This window comes from Bos mutus, chromosome 23, assembly GCF_027580195.1.
Source record: "Bos mutus isolate GX-2022 chromosome 23, NWIPB_WYAK_1.1, whole genome shotgun sequence".
Taxonomy (NCBI): domain Eukaryota; kingdom Metazoa; phylum Chordata; class Mammalia; order Artiodactyla; family Bovidae; genus Bos; species Bos mutus.
Window position 1 is genome coordinate 19,608,362 of NC_091639.1, and position 16,998 is coordinate 19,625,359.

At 38.7% G+C, this 16,998-nt stretch overlaps 1 protein-coding gene across 1 annotated transcript in view; it reads left to right on the plus strand.

Moving 5' to 3' along the window:
- The window catches only part of CARMIL1 (capping protein regulator and myosin 1 linker 1), a 303,970-nt gene that overhangs the window by 239,980 nt on the left and 46,992 nt on the right, over positions 1 to 16,998 (plus strand). The window contains 4 exon segments of the mRNA XM_070360729.1: positions 1,826 to 1,954; positions 2,838 to 2,969; positions 10,684 to 10,859; positions 14,380 to 14,467. Of these exon segments, the coding sequence (XP_070216830.1) occupies positions 1,826 to 1,954; positions 2,838 to 2,969; positions 10,684 to 10,859; positions 14,380 to 14,467 (525 nt within the window).

The window sequence follows — 16,998 nt, forward strand, 5'->3', positions numbered from 1 at the left end:
TTGGAAGAATTGGAATTTATATCAATTAAGAAGATTTTTGAAAGCATACATTTAATTCTCTACGGGCAAAGTAAATGCATAAAGTTAAAATGTGAACCCTGCCTACAAGCTTAGATTTTGGCCAGGGAAGATAATTATTCCATGACATACATTATTCATGTCACTTCTTTTTCCTGTAGGAGTTCCAGATAGTTTACTTATGTAGCCTTAATACATTTTACAGTCATAGGAGCTATTCTTCACACATTAGAATTAGTATTACTGACCCTTTGTCAAGAAAGTAGGTGCTTTGAGTGGTGGTATTTTACAGGAGTGTCTTCATTATACACTAGAAAAGAAGATGGGGTAGATGTTATGAACCTGGTTTTGTAAAGGAGAACTGGTGATACTCTAGGAAGTAGACATGAGCTCTGTCCTCAGACCATCAGCCTGCTGAGCAGTGTTGTAAATTATCTATTACTGTGGAATTTGTTGGGGATGGGGGTTGATTTTGCCTTCCTATAGTTGTTATTTCAAATAATTCAAAATAAATAGAGAAGTGTGAAGTTAAATAAAAAAGAATATTATTGGAGTGTCACCTCTGCCACATCTGCCCTTCTTGGTATGATAGGGTCTCTGGTGGATAGATATAACTTAAAATTTTTTTTTAACTTATTTATTTTTGGCTGGCTGGATCTTCATTGCTGCATGGGCTTTTCTCTGGTTGTGGTGGCTACTCTCTAGTTGCAGGGCATGGGCTTCTCACTGCAGTGGCTTCTCTTTTTGCGGAGCATAGACTTGAGGGACATGGGCTTCCGTAGCTGCAGCTCCCAGGCTCTAGAGCACAGGCTCAATAGTTGCAGCGGGCTTAGTTGCTCTGTGGCATATGGGATTTTCCGGATCATGGATCCAACCCCTGTCTCCTGCATTGGCAGGTGGATTCTTTACCACTGAGCCACCAGGAATTCCCCCCGGCCTTTTTTTTTTTTTTTGAAGAATAGACAACCTGCAGCTTTGATCAAAATACTGGAGAAACTTAAAACCACACTGTAGTTGTCTTTTTCTTCAGACGTCTTAGCTTTGTTCATGTTTGTCTCTGTGCATACAAATATCATAGAGCATAATCTTACCCTTCTGTACTAGTTTTTGTCCACAGTATTTAGTTGCTACTTCCCTTTGGGTTTTATGGTTAAATCCATGAAACAACTGAAAGTGATTCAGATGTAATTAACCTGGGAGAAGGACCTTAAAGTGATAGAAACTAGATGTTATTAACTTTATTATTGCCTATGTTAATATAATCAAACTTCAGCTTATGCTTTTATGGTGGAAAATCATATGATATAATTGAAATAATTAAAAAAATTAAATTTCCAGGGATGTTTGATTTCCATAATACTGGGACCAACTGGCTTTGGGCATCATTTTGACATCATCTCAACTGTCTCAGAATTGTACATCTCCTTTTTCTGTTTTTTCAATGCTGAACACCATGTTTGACTTGTAGAGGGTACTCAATAAAAATTAATAAAGGAGAGTTACTATCAAGCAAAAAAGTCACTGAGTAGCTATGAGATTCTGAATCATCAAGAAATATTCAGTTGTGTTTTACATGCTGCATTTCCTAAGGCAGGAAAGGGGACCACAATGCCATACACATTTATCTGGAGTTAATGTTGCCAGAGGTTTCTTGTAGAAACAGACAAATTAATAATTGCTATAAGCTGCCTTCTCAAAGCTTCCAGTTAGGAGACGTTTTCATCCTTGTTCATTCTGTGTCTCCTTCTGTCTGAATATTGGCTGTGCTGACTGGGGTGCTTGCTGTCATTTTTATGGTGTGGAGCAGATGATTGACAGAATGTGTGTGAAAGTACAAGATCATCTCAACTCCTTACGAAGCTGTGAGGGAGATGCCGTCCAGGAAGATTTAAAATCAGCAGAAAGACTCATGCAGGATGCCAAGAACTCTAAGACGGTGAGTTTCACTTCTGGCTACGTGAGAGTCTTCTGTAATGAAAAAGACTTTTAAACTTCAGTTTTAGAAGCTACTTCTAACTTGCTTTACATTTCTACTCAGTTTCAAGGTTACTAACAAGTGGCAAAGTGAGCTGAGTTAATCTTCGCCTCCTTTCTGTACCCCCATGCTAGTTACTAATAATCAAAATGCGTTCGTCCCTCGGAATCTGCAGGGTATTGCTGCCAGGACCTCTTGCAGATACCAAAATCTGTGGCTGCTCAAGTCCTTTATATGTAAAATGGCATAGCCCAGATGGGCCTCTGTATCCAGGGGTTCTACAGCCTCTGATACAGATGGCCGGCTGTATAGAATTTACAGCAGGGGGTGCTGTGACTCACAAACGGTGTAATCAAGTCCTGCGTAACCTCAGAAGGTGGCAGGAGTTTCAATGAGTAACAGCTCCTTGGCGGTATACTGCCAAGCTGATGGCATGACACTCCCTTCTGTCACTTGTAGAAGGAAGCTTCTTTCAACTTAGAATTTTTTCCCCAACTGTGACTTCATAGAGAAAGGACTAACTGGGAATCAGAAAGCCTGGGATCTGGTCCAGGCTCTTCTATTTGAACCACACAATCATTGAATTTTATGAGTAGGAAGAAAACTGTGGATTAGTCAGATGCTCTCACACCCCAGATGAAGACATTAAGGCACAAACAGGTAGGGTACTATTCCTTTGCTCTCAAAGCTGGACCTGTTCCGATCTGTGTAAAGGGTCTTACATCAAGACTATCTTAGATTATCCCTAATATTTCTTCACCCTTTTTACTAACTCTGCAATGACTTTGGTGCTTATTTAAATCATTATTTAATTATGGAGATGTTACTTTTATTTTTCTTACAGCTGTTACCAAATTTATACCATGTTGGTAGTGTATCTTGGGCGGGCGCCAGTGGTTTGTTATCCAGTCCAATTCAGGAGACCCTGGAATCAATGGCCGGAGAAGTTACAAGAGTTGTTGACGAACAACTCAAGGTTTGTGGTTTCTGTTATTTTGGAAAGTGACATTTTTGTGCCTTAAGTGTGCATGATAGCATTTTGTACCGTGCTACCCTATATTTTATAGATGTATGTGTAGTGAAGTTGAATACTGTGTCTTTTCCAGCTTCATTTATAATTTTTGGAATAACTTTTTTGCATAATAAGATCAAGTAAAACCTATCACATTCAATTTTGTTTTTGATGGTAAATCTCTAACTGTATTTCACATATGACAGGTTGCCACTGATAGGAGAATGATTGATTTCTGCTTAGAAAGAGAAGTCTGATTCATGAAAAAAATATCTTCTGTTGTTACATTTGATTTAGAGACTGGGAGAGATAGGTGCTATGCTTATAGCACCAAATTGCTGCTTGTATGGAAAGGTTACCACTAGGTAACTAGATAATAGTCTTTGCAAAGAGCTGCTTGAAAGATTAGGAAAGGGATTTAGAATGAATAACAAGACACCGGAAGTAGCAGAGACTTGTCTAGAGGCTCAGAGACTGAAAAAACAGCCTCTGAAATTTAAGTGGAGAGAGTAATGTTAGGCCAGTGTCTTCTTAAGGGAACTTCAAGAAACACCTAGAGCAGCAACATTTCATTTTCAAAAAGTTTCATCCTTTCCAGCCTGCCTGTTCAAGGATGCCATATAAAGACCTTGTCTAAATTTCTGTGTTTATTTGGTCCATTTTCTTCTGAGAACACAATTGCTATAACTCGGATTTGATATGCAACTTAATCATAACTTTGCAACATGCTAATTACTCTATTATAAATTAAATTAGCACAGAATGTTGTGGATTACTTAGGCATTTAAGTCGCTGTCTTTCTGTGCGCATAATGCAGAGAGACTCTTGAGTGTTATTTTTATTTTCTTTGATGGTGGTTATTGTGAATACATTCTGAGCAAAGACAAAGGGGTAGAAAAACAACTGGTTGGATGGTACAGAGTTCTAGCAGGTCTGCTGCTGCTAAGTCACTTCAGTCGTGTCCGACTCTGTGCGACCCCATAGACGGCAGCCCACCAGGCTCCCCCGTCCCTGGGATTCTCCAGGCAAGAACACTGGAGTGGGTTGCCATTTCCTTCTCAATGCATGAAAGTGAAAAGTGAAAGGGAGTCGGCTCAGTGGTGTCCGACCCTCAGCGACCCCATGGACTGCAGCCCACCAGGCTCCTCCATCCATGGGATTTTCTGGAGTAGCCTGGTGGGCTGCAGTCCATGGGGTCGCTGAGGGTCAGACACGACTGAGCGACTTCACTTTCACTTTTCACTTTCATGCATTGGAGAAGGAAATGGCAAGGTCAGTTGTTACCTAATAGCACTCGTTTTATCCTCCATGAAGGATCAGATATGTTAAAAGGATACTTTCTTACACATTTAAAATAAAGTCATCTCTGTTGCTTAGTTAATTCTGACTGTAAAAAATGAAACTACTCATTGTGAAATATTTAAAGAATAAAAATCACTTGAAATCCCAGAGATAGCATTATTCTTAATATTTTGGTGACTTTCCGAACATTCTGTGTCTGTACAATTTTACATATATGTGATCATACTACACATACTTTATTTATATTTGGTACAATATCAGGAAGACACTTCTAGATTGGTGAGTACTCATCATTTTAGTGGCTGTATGGTGTCTCATTGCAGAGACGTATCAGTGCCCTGGGAAAGCGGCAAACCTCCTCTGTGTCTTTCCCTTCACGCAGAACCCCTCACATTTGACACCTCTGGTCACCAGATGTGTGGGTGTTTTCCCCAATCCAGCCGGGTGTCCTACTGTTTAACTCCATTCAGACACTATCTACCTAGAGATCCCACTGGTTAAGGGCTCAGACCCTCAAGACTGCCCCCGCCCCACTTCAGATGCCAGGTTGTCACTGAACTCCTGACCAATTGGTGATAAATCCGAGGTCCTTGTAACCTCACCTCTAGGTCCATTAACTTGCTAGAGTGGCTTCCAGAACTCAGGGAAACACTTATTTATGTTTACCAGTTTATTAAAGGATATGATAGAAGATATAGATGAACAGCCAGATGGAAGAAATGCTCAGGGTAAGGTGTGTAGGAAGGGACTTGGGGCTTTTCGTGCTGTCTTGGGGCGCACCACTCTCCCAGCACCTCCACGTGTTCACCAACACAGAAGCTCTGAACCCATACTCTTAGGGAAGTTTCATCATGCAGACATGGTCTGTCATTAACTCCATTTTTAGCCCTGGTGGGACTGAAAATTCCAAGCTTCTAATCATAACTTGGTCTTTCCAGTAACCAGTCCTCATCCAGGAGCTACCCAGAGTTACCCCAATAGAACAAAGACATCCCACCACCCAGGGAATTCCAGTGGTATCAGGAGCCAGGATCAGAGTGCAAATATTAGAACAAAATATTGTTAGTGTTCTTATCACTAGTGTGATAGTTTTTATCTCCTAGTGTTCTTATCACTTAGGAAATTACTAGAGTTTCAGGAGCTCTGTGCCAGGAACTGGGGGTAGAGACTAATATATATTTTCTATTATCTCGCAGCCAGCGTAATTTATTTTCTAATTTCTGATTAATCCTATTAGAATAGATTCGTACCGTTGATCCATTCCTAGGTCAAATGGTACACATTTTTATACATCTGTGTGTATTCACAAACTGTTCTCCACTAGTGCACCCAACTGCTTGTTTTGTCACGTGTCACCACTACTAAGTGTGTTAACCTTTTAATATTTGTTAGGGTAATGGGGTAAAAAATATCATTTTGTCCTTTGGATTTCTTTAATAACCAGTAATACATCAAATAATTTTATTATCCATTTGTATTTTTTCTTTTGTAAATTACATATTTGTATCTATTGCCTAATTTTTTCCTTTAAAGTACTGGTAAGAACTCCTTACATGCTAAGAATGGGCTGGCGTTTAAACCAGCATGAATCACGGCAACTGGAAGTTTCCCATCAAGTGGCTTCTAAGGGGCACTGGTTTCAGTTGGTCTAAGCCACGAGTTATCCCTTGAAACCTGGGCCCGTTTCCTTCCCAGTGCACTGAATGGTTGGAATTGACTTGCCAGTCATTCTTGGGAGGGAGTAGAAGGCAGAGGTCTAAACTAAAAGGCATTTGAATTTTTAAAAGCCTGAAATAATAACATTTTTTAGACTCAAAATATTTTTCTGTAAATAGACATTCCCCACATTTTTTGAGGCTGACCTTTCTGACCCCTTGTCATTGTCACCAGTGCTCTCCGCTCGTCACAGCTTCCTTATTTGCATGTGGCATTGCCTGCTTTTCTCATTCTCAACTATCCCTGAGGTCCAGGCTCCCAAATGCCCTGCTTTTTCTATTCCCCACTCCCTTGTTTTCTTTACTTTCAGTCGTTTTGAGTTGCAAGTTCCCTTCCCTTCAGGGACTTCTGGCATGAATGGAAGCAAATCCTCATCACAGCATCTTAATTAAATGTTACTCATTAATTTCCTCTTCACTGAGTTCACATTCAATTTTTGATACTTTCAGCAGACTGTAGGCAGTGATTTTCTTTTTTTTTTCCTTTCAGTTTACCTGACAAGTGAGCATCATGTTACAAATAAATAATCCCCATTTGTCTATTGATAAAGCTTTCTAGCACCTTGATTTTCTTAAAACTATGTAGGGAAAAATGCATTTTTACTATAATCAATATTCAGTTTCTTAAACAACTATATTCTTATTTATTTCACTAGTAGTACAATATTTTACTTGGTTAAAAAAAGAATCCTTCCTTGTTTCTGAAATTGAGTAAAATGTTATACTAGCAAAAGCTAAAGTGAATGGATTATTTTGTAAAAGTATGTTTTTACTATAGTGAATTAAAAAAAAAAAGGGACTAGCAGGCCTGGATTTGTGGCCTGGGTTTGCTACTAGCTGTTTGCTCTAAGCTCGTTGGCACCGAGCTTCCTTGTGCAAGACTGTTTTGGTGTCAACATAATTAGGGAGATTTTATCCTTAATATTCGCTCATCCTGTGTCTTCTCAAGGCTTCCCAACCCAGGGATCCAAGCTGGGTCTCCCACATTGCAGCAGATTCTTTACCATCTGAGCCAGCAGGGAAGCCCTGTATTGTGGCCAGTGGTACACATTCTGAATTCTGAATGAGAATAATTTCAAATAGCTCTTTGAGCCATCTTTCAGAAAAAAATAGTAGTTCAGAAAAGCCAAAGAAACGACCGGAAGAGCCAACTTTCTTAGCAAACTTCCTGGAGGAGAAAAAAGGCAGGAAGTGGGGAGAAAGTCCTCCTTTGAAAAGAGGTGGTATTTTCTCTGAACTGATCTCTTTTAGGTATTTTTAAATGACAGCTCTCCTCCTGCCCCCACCCCTTGTTTTTGATCCTAACATTTATTCCCAGAGTAATCTTAGGTGAATAAATAGGATCTGAATGTTTTAACATAAGGAAACTTATTTTTCCCTTCTGGACTTAACTTTTAGAATGCTTGTTTTGGCCTTGAAAATTCTTCATTTCCCCCAGGGTTTCAACTGTGAAATACTTCCCTGGTAAATATCAGGTTTACTGAGGAAATGAGGCCTGAGGGGCGTAGGTTGCATTTTGGCAAGTACTAACTCAGTTTGCTGGGAGAGTTCTCTGAGTTTTCTTCTTTTCCTACATTTTATATTTTCCAATGCAAAAGAAACAGATTCTAGAGCACTTCAGTGTGGAAGTTGTATTTGCTTGTAACGAATGACAGCTAGTCCTTTGCTCACTGCAAGAATATTGAGTGTAACTGCCATGTAAAGGATATTAACCCAGTTTATTTTACAGATACTCTAGAGGATTTCTAAATACCATTAATTGTTTTCGCAGTTAAGAAATATAGACCCTTGGGAAGATACTGGCAAAATAAAATCTTATGGTTGCATTTCAAATACAGGGTGTGCTCATTCAAGTTGTCTGAAGGGAGTACACATTGACTAACAAAATAGAGAATATGTAAGAAAAGTTAAGAAATGTGGAGAAAGTGAGAAAATTTAACATAAGCCTGCATTAGATTTCCACGAGGAAAGAAAAGGTAAAGCCATGGATATTGAAGAATACAGTTTGGTGTGCAGAGGGCCACAGGACTTGAAAGGAGATGCTGTTTAAGCACCTAAGCTGGGGGTTGGACACAAAGAAGTGGTCAGTGGCTGCATTACAAATTTATCCTGTGATCCTCCCCTCTCGCCTCTTTTTAAAGCTTTCTGTTTATTTATTTGGCTGTGTTGGGTCTTAACTGCAACACACGAGATCTCTGGGTCAGGCAGGATCTTGCATTGCGGTGCACAGACTCTAGTTGTGGCACTCGGGCTCACTTGCTGCACCTGTGGGCTCCAGAGCATGTGGACTGTAGTAGTTGCAGCTTGTGGCTCTCTAGTTGTGGCACCTGGGCTTAGTTGCTCTGTGGCATGTGGTATCTTAGTTCCCTGACCAGGGATTGAACCCAGGTCTCCTGCAGTGCAAGGCAGATTCTTAATCACTGTGCTACTAGGGAAGTCCCTCTTTCTCCCCTTTCTACTAGCTTGTCACCAGAAAGTCCACCATGCCTGCCTTTAGGTACTATTGACTCAAGGGAGCAGGGGATGAAAATTGTAGGTAACGAAGAGAGAAGAAGGGACACTCCTGTGGGTAGTGGGCAGGGCATTGGGAAAGGGTGGTTGGAGGAGGAAACAAGAGTAGAAGACAAAAGGCTTGAGTCCCTACATCACTTGTTCCTTGAGCAAGTCTCCTCCGAACCCTGATTTTCTTATCTATAAAATGAGTTTGCTAAAATCTGCCCCCACAGGATTATTATATGGATCAAAGGAAATCGTGGATGAAATTACTTTGTAGAGCATAAAGTGCTACATTATATTGTTGGCCAATGTGGGACTAGAGGTGGTGGTAGGGAACTAACTGCAAAGTATCTGTCGAACTGGACGCCCAGGACAAGATGAAATTCCTCTCTGTAGGGTCGATTATGTGACGGTTGATTTGTAGGGCAGAAAGAGACCTTAGAAAATAATTTTGTAGGTGAGAAAGCAGAGATCAACAAAGATTATTCACTTAATGCTACTCCCTCAATATTCCATAGAAATTTCATGTTAAGATCTGCATTGGAAGCCAGGCTTCTTCTCTGGAGTTCATTCCAACCGAATAGCATCATCATGCAGGGGGACCTTTCAGAGAGTCATGGTTGTGTTAATGAACATGATAGAAGGCAAACAGCATATTGATACGAGTGGTTGTTCTTATCAGGAGTGCAGGATTCCATCTGGAACAGAATGTATTAATTTTAATGCCAACGATGAAAATGATTTGTCTTAAACTGACTCATTTGGCATCACTTATAGCTGTCTTGGAATAATGTACTAAGTCAGTGATTAGTCAGAGTTCTAACAGGGACAGAGCACTGTCAGCATACAAGTGGCTTTTGGAAATTTCTCAAGTGACTGCCTCCCACCTCTCCTCTCCTGCTTTTCACAAAATCTCTATAAACATCCTGCTGCTCTCCTGCTCGTCGTATGGTGTCATGAGAGATTTTACTGTTGGGATTATGCTCTGCATGTGAATGTATGAGCAGAGAGACTGGGATTTCCATAATGATGCTCCATTAGTCCCATTCATACTGGAATAGTAATGGGATCAAGCTTAACTTTCAAAATCAAGATCTCATCATGAAGATTAGCATCTCTGAAAACAGATTAATAGCATTATCTGTGATACACTGACCCTCTGTTGTATGCTAGACATGATACTGATCCCTTTACATATGTAATATCATTTAATCTTCAAAACTCCTATGAGACAAGAACTTTTTTCTTTGCCATTTTATAGTTGAGTAAAGTAAAACTGAGAAATCAGTAGCTTAGTCCAGTGTCACTCAGCTAGGATTCAAATTTAGGACTGACGCTAACTCACATGCCCTTTCCATACTTAACAGCCATTTTATCCATCTCAAGCAAATCGTTTCATTTCCCTTAGCTCACATTCTTCAGCTATAAAATGGTGATCACATGAATAGCTTCTCTGCCCATCTTCACAGATGTTGGAAGGATAAAATGTGCAGAAACATTTTAAAAACTCTGAAGTGGTATTTAAGTAGGTTTTTAAGTGTAATAATTACTAATGTTTATAAAGTGTTCATGAATATTTTTATTATTATTCATTTTTTGATGTTATAGCAATTATAATTTTACCTAACACTGAAGCTTTTCTTTTAAAAGAGGAAAACTAGCAGTATTTAGAGTGGTTTGCTACTACTGCTCTTTTGATAGAGATATTAAATGATTCACCCTGATTTGAGGTTTCTGATTTGTGAAATTGCACAGGAGTTCAAACTTGATATATTTTCCGGGGACATCTGTAACTTTGTTAGCTAATACCCAGGAGGTCAGTCTGGTGTGGCGTAAATTGGTGTGTACGTGTCTTTCTATATCTTAATTGTGAATGCCTCTGCTTTAAGTAAAGCCAGCACACTATCACACTTCAGATGCCAGCACGAAGCCTGGGCAGATCTGCCAAGTGTCTGATTTAAAGTGATTGCCTGAGATCAGTGATCACCCAGCAGTCACAAGTCATCCCGGGACAGCTCTGAATCCCCAGTCTCACCCTGGGACTCTGTTGTGTCCCTGCCGTCCGAGAGCTCGGCGTCATATATAGCCACCTTTCAGTTTTACGGCGGGCGCCTCCGGGTCTGTGTCCTCATCTCTCTCTCTCTCCGCTTTATGCTGCATTGCAGGCGTTGCTTGAGTCCATGGTTGATGCTGCCGAGAATCTCTGCCCCAATGTGATGAGAAAAGCCCACATTCGACAAGACTTGATTCATGCCAGCACTGAAAAGATTTCCATCCCACGTACCTTTGTTAAAAATGTCCTGTTGGAGCAGTCTGGAATTGATATCCTTAACAAAATTAGGTAGGTTTATAATGTTCATAAACCGAGGCGCTGCAGTGTTTGTGAATGCCATTGAGGCAGCTGTGAAGGGTGTCATTGTTGGCTTTATTCATACAGAATGTATGTAGGCATGTCTAAGAGGCAGTGACTGTATATAGAGATAGCCGTGCATAAATGTGAGGTTTAATACATTTCCAAAATTAGGTGACTGCAGCTATGCCTGCCTTACTGAGGAATAGAAAGTTGTCTACCCTTTTTTAAGAGTTTTATTTTTTTAAGAGAGGGGTGCATGTTTGTAAGCCTTTTTTTTTTTTTTTTCCTACTCCTGAAGCTTATCTTTCACCTTGATAAATCTAACTTTTGAAGACAGAGATTGGTTTGCTTTCTACCACCATAATATTATGAATCATAATATTATGAACCATGCACAGCCCATAAATAGGCAAAGAGGCCCACCGTGACGTCACCATGTTTTCTTTTGGTGGGTCTGTGATACTGTGCATGTGCTAATGGTGCTCTGGAGTGTTTACATAGATTCCTGCTTGATAAAATTTGATATCAATTGATAAAATTGATAAAAGGTATAAATATTTAGAAGGTGTTGGTTGCTAGCAAACTTTCCTGGATTTTTACATAAGAACTCTGAGATGACCACCAGTATTACATTATACAGCTCAGGTAATTCTCATTATATTTTCTAGTTGGAAAATCAGAATGTGAATACATTCGGAAGCATTTAAAATTTCCCATTTTAATCACGTCCAAATCTTGATAAGAATAATTAGATATAGCAAAAATAACAGCTTCTACCTGGAGAATTGAGAGTGGTGGTGATATGTAATGTAGCTCAATGACAGCTGGCAAGAAAAATGAGAGTTAAAACCAAAATATTCAAAAAAAAATATATCATCACAAAGTAGATGTCGAAGGCTGATAACCTTAAAGCTAGACTGTAGAACTTGGAGGGTTTTGGAATTCTGCAGTAACTAGACAGTCTCAGGGCTAAGATGCAGCTGTGGGGGGTGGTGTGTGTGTGTGTGTCTTTTAAACAAAGACCCTAATGCCTATTCAACTGAATTGTAAGACAGTTGGAACGACTTGAGAAATTAAGGCTTTCAGAGGGTTTATAGACTCCATTGATTAGTGATTTTATGAACTCTAGCCCAAGTATGCTTACATATTTCTGTAACCTCTGGTTTCAGAGTTTTTATTGAAGCGCTTTAAATATTGAGAATAAAAAGCTGTTGACCACCATTTTTTCATAATAGTGGATTGAACTACCAATAGATCATATTCAGCATTTCTTGGATTACCAGATTCTGTCAAATATGCTCATTTCCCTAGAAAAATGGGCAAATTCTAAAAGTTGAATAGCAGTACAGAACTCCTCACTTCAATAAATCAGATGTATGCCCACCAACTCCTTACTTGGCTTTTTATAATGCTTTATGCTGAGTACTGATAAGATGAAAATATGCACATGCAGACTAAGTTCATCATTTCCTCTTAAACATTTTACAAACTGGAAATTCAGTCAAGAAAGTAGAGCATCCAATAGCAAAACAATAGAACAGTCCTGAAGCATTAAAAAATAATTGCTTTTTAAAAAAGTTTTATTTTAGGGGGTGGTGGGAGGGAGGGTCAGGAGGGAGGAGATATATGCATGATTATGGCTGATTCACATTGTTGTACAGCTTAAACCACATTGTAAAACAGTTATCCTCCAATTACAATTAAATTAAAATTTTTTATTTTATATTGGAGTATATTTGATTAGGGGGCTTCCTGGTAGCTCAGTTGGCAAAGAATCCACCTGCAATGCAGGAGACCCTGGTTCAATTTCTGGGTTGGGAAGATCCGCTGGAGAAGGGATAGGCTACCCACTCCAGCATTCTTGGGCTTCCCTTGTGGCTCAGCTGGTAAAGAATCCGCCTGCAATGTGAGAGACCTGGGTTCTATCCCTGGGTTGGGAAGATCCCCTGGAGAAGGGAATGGCTACCCACTCTAGTATTCTGGCTTGGAGAACTCCATGGACTATATAGTCCGTGGGGTCACAAAGAGTCAGACACAATAGCTGTGTTACTTTCAGGTGTACAGCAAAGTGATTCAGTTATACATATACATGTATCTATTGTTTTCATTTTAAGAATTGTTTTTTGATGTTATAATTTGAAATAAATTATCCCTCCCAAAGTCTGAGAGGCAGAGGGTAGGAAAGAGAGAGAAACTACTGACTCTCTAGTCTTGGAAGGAAACAAAATTCCCAAATATGCCTAAAAGCATCAGAGGAAGTGCTTGTTAACATTGAATTCCCAGGCCTTCTGGAGGTTTGGGGTGGGACCGAGTTATCTGTATTTTTAATAAGTGACCCGGGTGAATCTTATCAGTGGACACCTCTGGAGAATAATAGGGTATTAGATAAACCAAATAGCTAGGGAGACCTTGGTTCAGAGACAGGAATGAAAGAAACATTCTTTTATCTTTAGCCCCGGACAGTTTTTACTGTTAGCATCAAAACGTTGGTGCTTCCGCTCTGCTCTGCCATCAGAAATGTTTCTGAAGAGACATGCAATGCAAATGATCACCTTTCAATTAGTAAGGTTTTCCCCTGTTACACAAATATACTTTCAATTTCAGTTTTAAGATTAAATCATCTTATTTTGATAACTCTTTTCCTTGATGAAAAATTTTTAGTATTATTGACTTCAAAAGTAGAGTGAAATTATGTGACAATGTTGAAACGTGGGTATGTATCTCTCCAGCACATTTACTTTCAATGTATTTGTGCTTTTATGCATATTGGTACATGTGTGCCCAGTTATTTAGACTGAAGACACACGTGGAAGTTGAATTCTTGGGAATACCAAATAACTAAAATGCCAGCCCTCGGATGGAAACCTCAGTGGCTGAGTTATTTATTAGTAAAAACTACAAGCTGCTACTTCCTGTCTGGGCATCCTTTTAAGGTTAGGCAAGAGGCACTAAAACTAAACATTTTGATAACTTCTGTTCATAAAAGGCAAGGGAACAGTGAATTTGTAACTATTCAAAGTACAGTGGCAAGTCAGAGCATTTCAATAAGGTACCATTTGATTGGTTAAAAAATTGTTTAAAAGGCGAGGGATATACATATAAAAGAAATAACCAAAGCTTCACAACCAGACTATATTTTCTTAATTTACTCCAGCCCAAGTTTGTTTTCATTTATGTCAATGGATGAATTGTTCTTGCTACATGGTACATATGGTTTCCATTAAGTTTGTCTTTATCCAGATGTTTTTCATTCCTACCATTAAATCTCGAATTTTGAAACTGCAGAGGCAGGTTGACATTGGTAAAGAAAGTCTATTACCTGTGTGTTTATGGCAGTGTTTAAGGCTGATTTTTGGAAATCCTTAGCCCTGTTCGCACATTCTTATATGCTATTTTCAAAGATAAAAACAGAATCACACTTGACCTTATCAACATAGCATCAAGGGTGGTGACTTTTTCCCTCTTGCACAAATTAAAATGCCACTCTGTGCTTTTGATTTTCACATAGTGAGGTGAAGTTGACAGTGGCCTCCTTCCTGTCTGATCGAATCGTGGATGAAATTCTGGATGCACTTTCACACTGCCATCACAAATTGGTGAGTGCTGTGGTCATTTGTACGGGACAGCCTGGTTCATTCTGTGGTGATGCAGGGCAGCCTCCAGCGTGGGAATGTGGTTGATTTTCTACATTTTATTCCTTTGTAGCTTTATGGGTTAAAATCCTAGTTTTCCTTCTTCTTCTTCATTGTTTCCAGCTGTTCTAGAGCATGTTAGAATTTCTCCAGAGGGAATGTCAGGGCAAAGCAGAAGTGATAATATCCAGAATTGTTGTTCATGTATAATAAACACAGGTCAAAAATTTGATGGGAGATGATGTTGGGACTGAAGTCTAAAACTGAGAGCTTCGTTTTAAAGATTATAGTTGACCCTTGAACAACACTGGGAGCTAGGGGCAGAGACCCTCCTTGTAGTCAAAAATCCATGTATAACTTATAGTTGACTCTCCACATCTGAGGAGTCCACCAACCCGGATTGTATAGTATTACACTGTTTCTCACTGAAAAAAATTCTCACGTAAGTAGGCCCGCATGTGTCAAACCCATGTTGTTCAGGGCTCACCTATGTATTTATCTGTGCTTGTTGTTTTCTGATATGATTATTTGATAACAGAATATTCTTAAAAACATGGCAGAAATGAATTGTCCAAAGAGTGAAAGAATTAAATGGACATATTCTAGTGAATGATAACCATCGAGTGTCTAGGCCTTTGGATATAACCAAGGTGAAAAAATAAAATTTTCTTCATTTACAGACTGGTTCCACATCAAGGCAGAAACTCAGTAGAAGTATTTCCGGTATCAGTGCATGTGAAAAATGTATCAGAAACTTCATGCTTCTCAAACTCTGAGGCACAGATGAAGGTTTTATAACTGGCTATGTTTTGTGTCTCAAAAATACTAGCGTTATGATGCAGTAGAAATCTCCCAAATAAGTTATGACAGTGTTTTCTCCAGAGAAAAATTTCAAGTTAATTGTGTAGGCTGAAGATACTCAGTTTTATGGCAATGAATTGTTGAGTGAGTGATGGTGGAGAACACTGGAAATAACAGGAGCAGCAACAGCTTCTGAGGAGGAGGCAGACAAAAGGAGTATTTTGAAAAATTCATTTGAGAAGAATATACGACTCTTCTCTAAGATCTAAAAGATAAGATAGACATCTCTAGCTATTCAAAGTATTGCCTATGGACTGGAGCTGGCCTGCTAATGAAGGGTTACTAGTCCATAACAAGGTAAGTTCAGAAACTAAGAGGAAGTGTGAAGAAACTTCTAGAGCAATTTGATGTGACAATAATATACAAACACATATTATTTAAAATTTTTTATTATCAAATGTTTTTTTTTTATCAATTTTTTTCAATATATTGGCTTATGGCAAATTGGAAGTTTAAAACTGATTCATCACCCAGAGATTTTAAGAAGCTCTAGTTTGTAGTTCATGGCATGATAAAGAGCTATAACCTTGTCAAGAGATCACAATTCAAACTTTTTTTTAATAAGCAGAAACAAAATCAATAAAGCATCCTTTACAGAAATAGCTTGTTGATAACCATAGCTCTAGGGATGGCCTCAAAATGCATACTTCAAGACGTAAATACTAGATGTATCAGCGTGGCTGCACATGAGAACTACACTGAAAATTTGAACTTTTTTCACTGTTTTTGCTTTTGTCCTTTGAAGGAGTTGGTAACTCAGAGTATTGACATTTTCTTTTCATAAGCAAAAAAGAATTGTGTGAATGCACTTTTGTTTTGAATTTCTTACTGTTGATTTGGATAGTAAGACCAGAGCTTAACTGCTAAGTGAAAGAAATAGTATCTTCAAGATGAAACACTACTTTCAAAGACAGTCCAATAACACTGTTTTCTCCAACTTTAAGTTTAGAAATGTTCCCAAAGGTTCCATGGAATTGTCAGCTGGTTCTCATCTTTGCAGAGCTCCTGGTGATGAATCAGCTCAGCACCAGAGCTTATTAATTTCAGCCCAGTTTGTTTCATCTCTGACCACTGTTTTAGGTTTATCTAAAGCATAGCGTTGGTAATTAATGTCACATAAAATATAATAATTATTACATGAAAACAAAGAAAGCTAGTAATAATTAAAAGTTTGTTAGCAGTTTCTTTCCTTTTGGTCCTTTTATAATAAGAGAGGTTGGAATCATTTTATTTCTCCTCATTATGTACTTTTGAGCACGAAACATAGAAATTCTTTCCAAGGAAATATGGAATAAAAACGAAAAGAACACTTCCTACTTTCTTTTATCCTAAGTGGTCTCATTTTCCCAGTGTAAGTTATTTTTCTGGTTTAAATTTTTCTTATATTTCCACCAGTAATGTTGATGGCAACAATATTGTGCTTCACTTTTTAATTTACTTTATGCTTATCATAAGAGCAAATTGACTAGAACTGAATCTTCTGTATGTTAGTAACATTATATAAATAAAGGTAGCTTCTCTATACAGAAGGCTGGAGGGCCTCCTGATGGATATAATTTTATGATTGTATTGAAGATTGAAAGTTGAAAAAAATCACACCAGTCTCCTGCAAACTGTTCGTAGTATATCTTTTG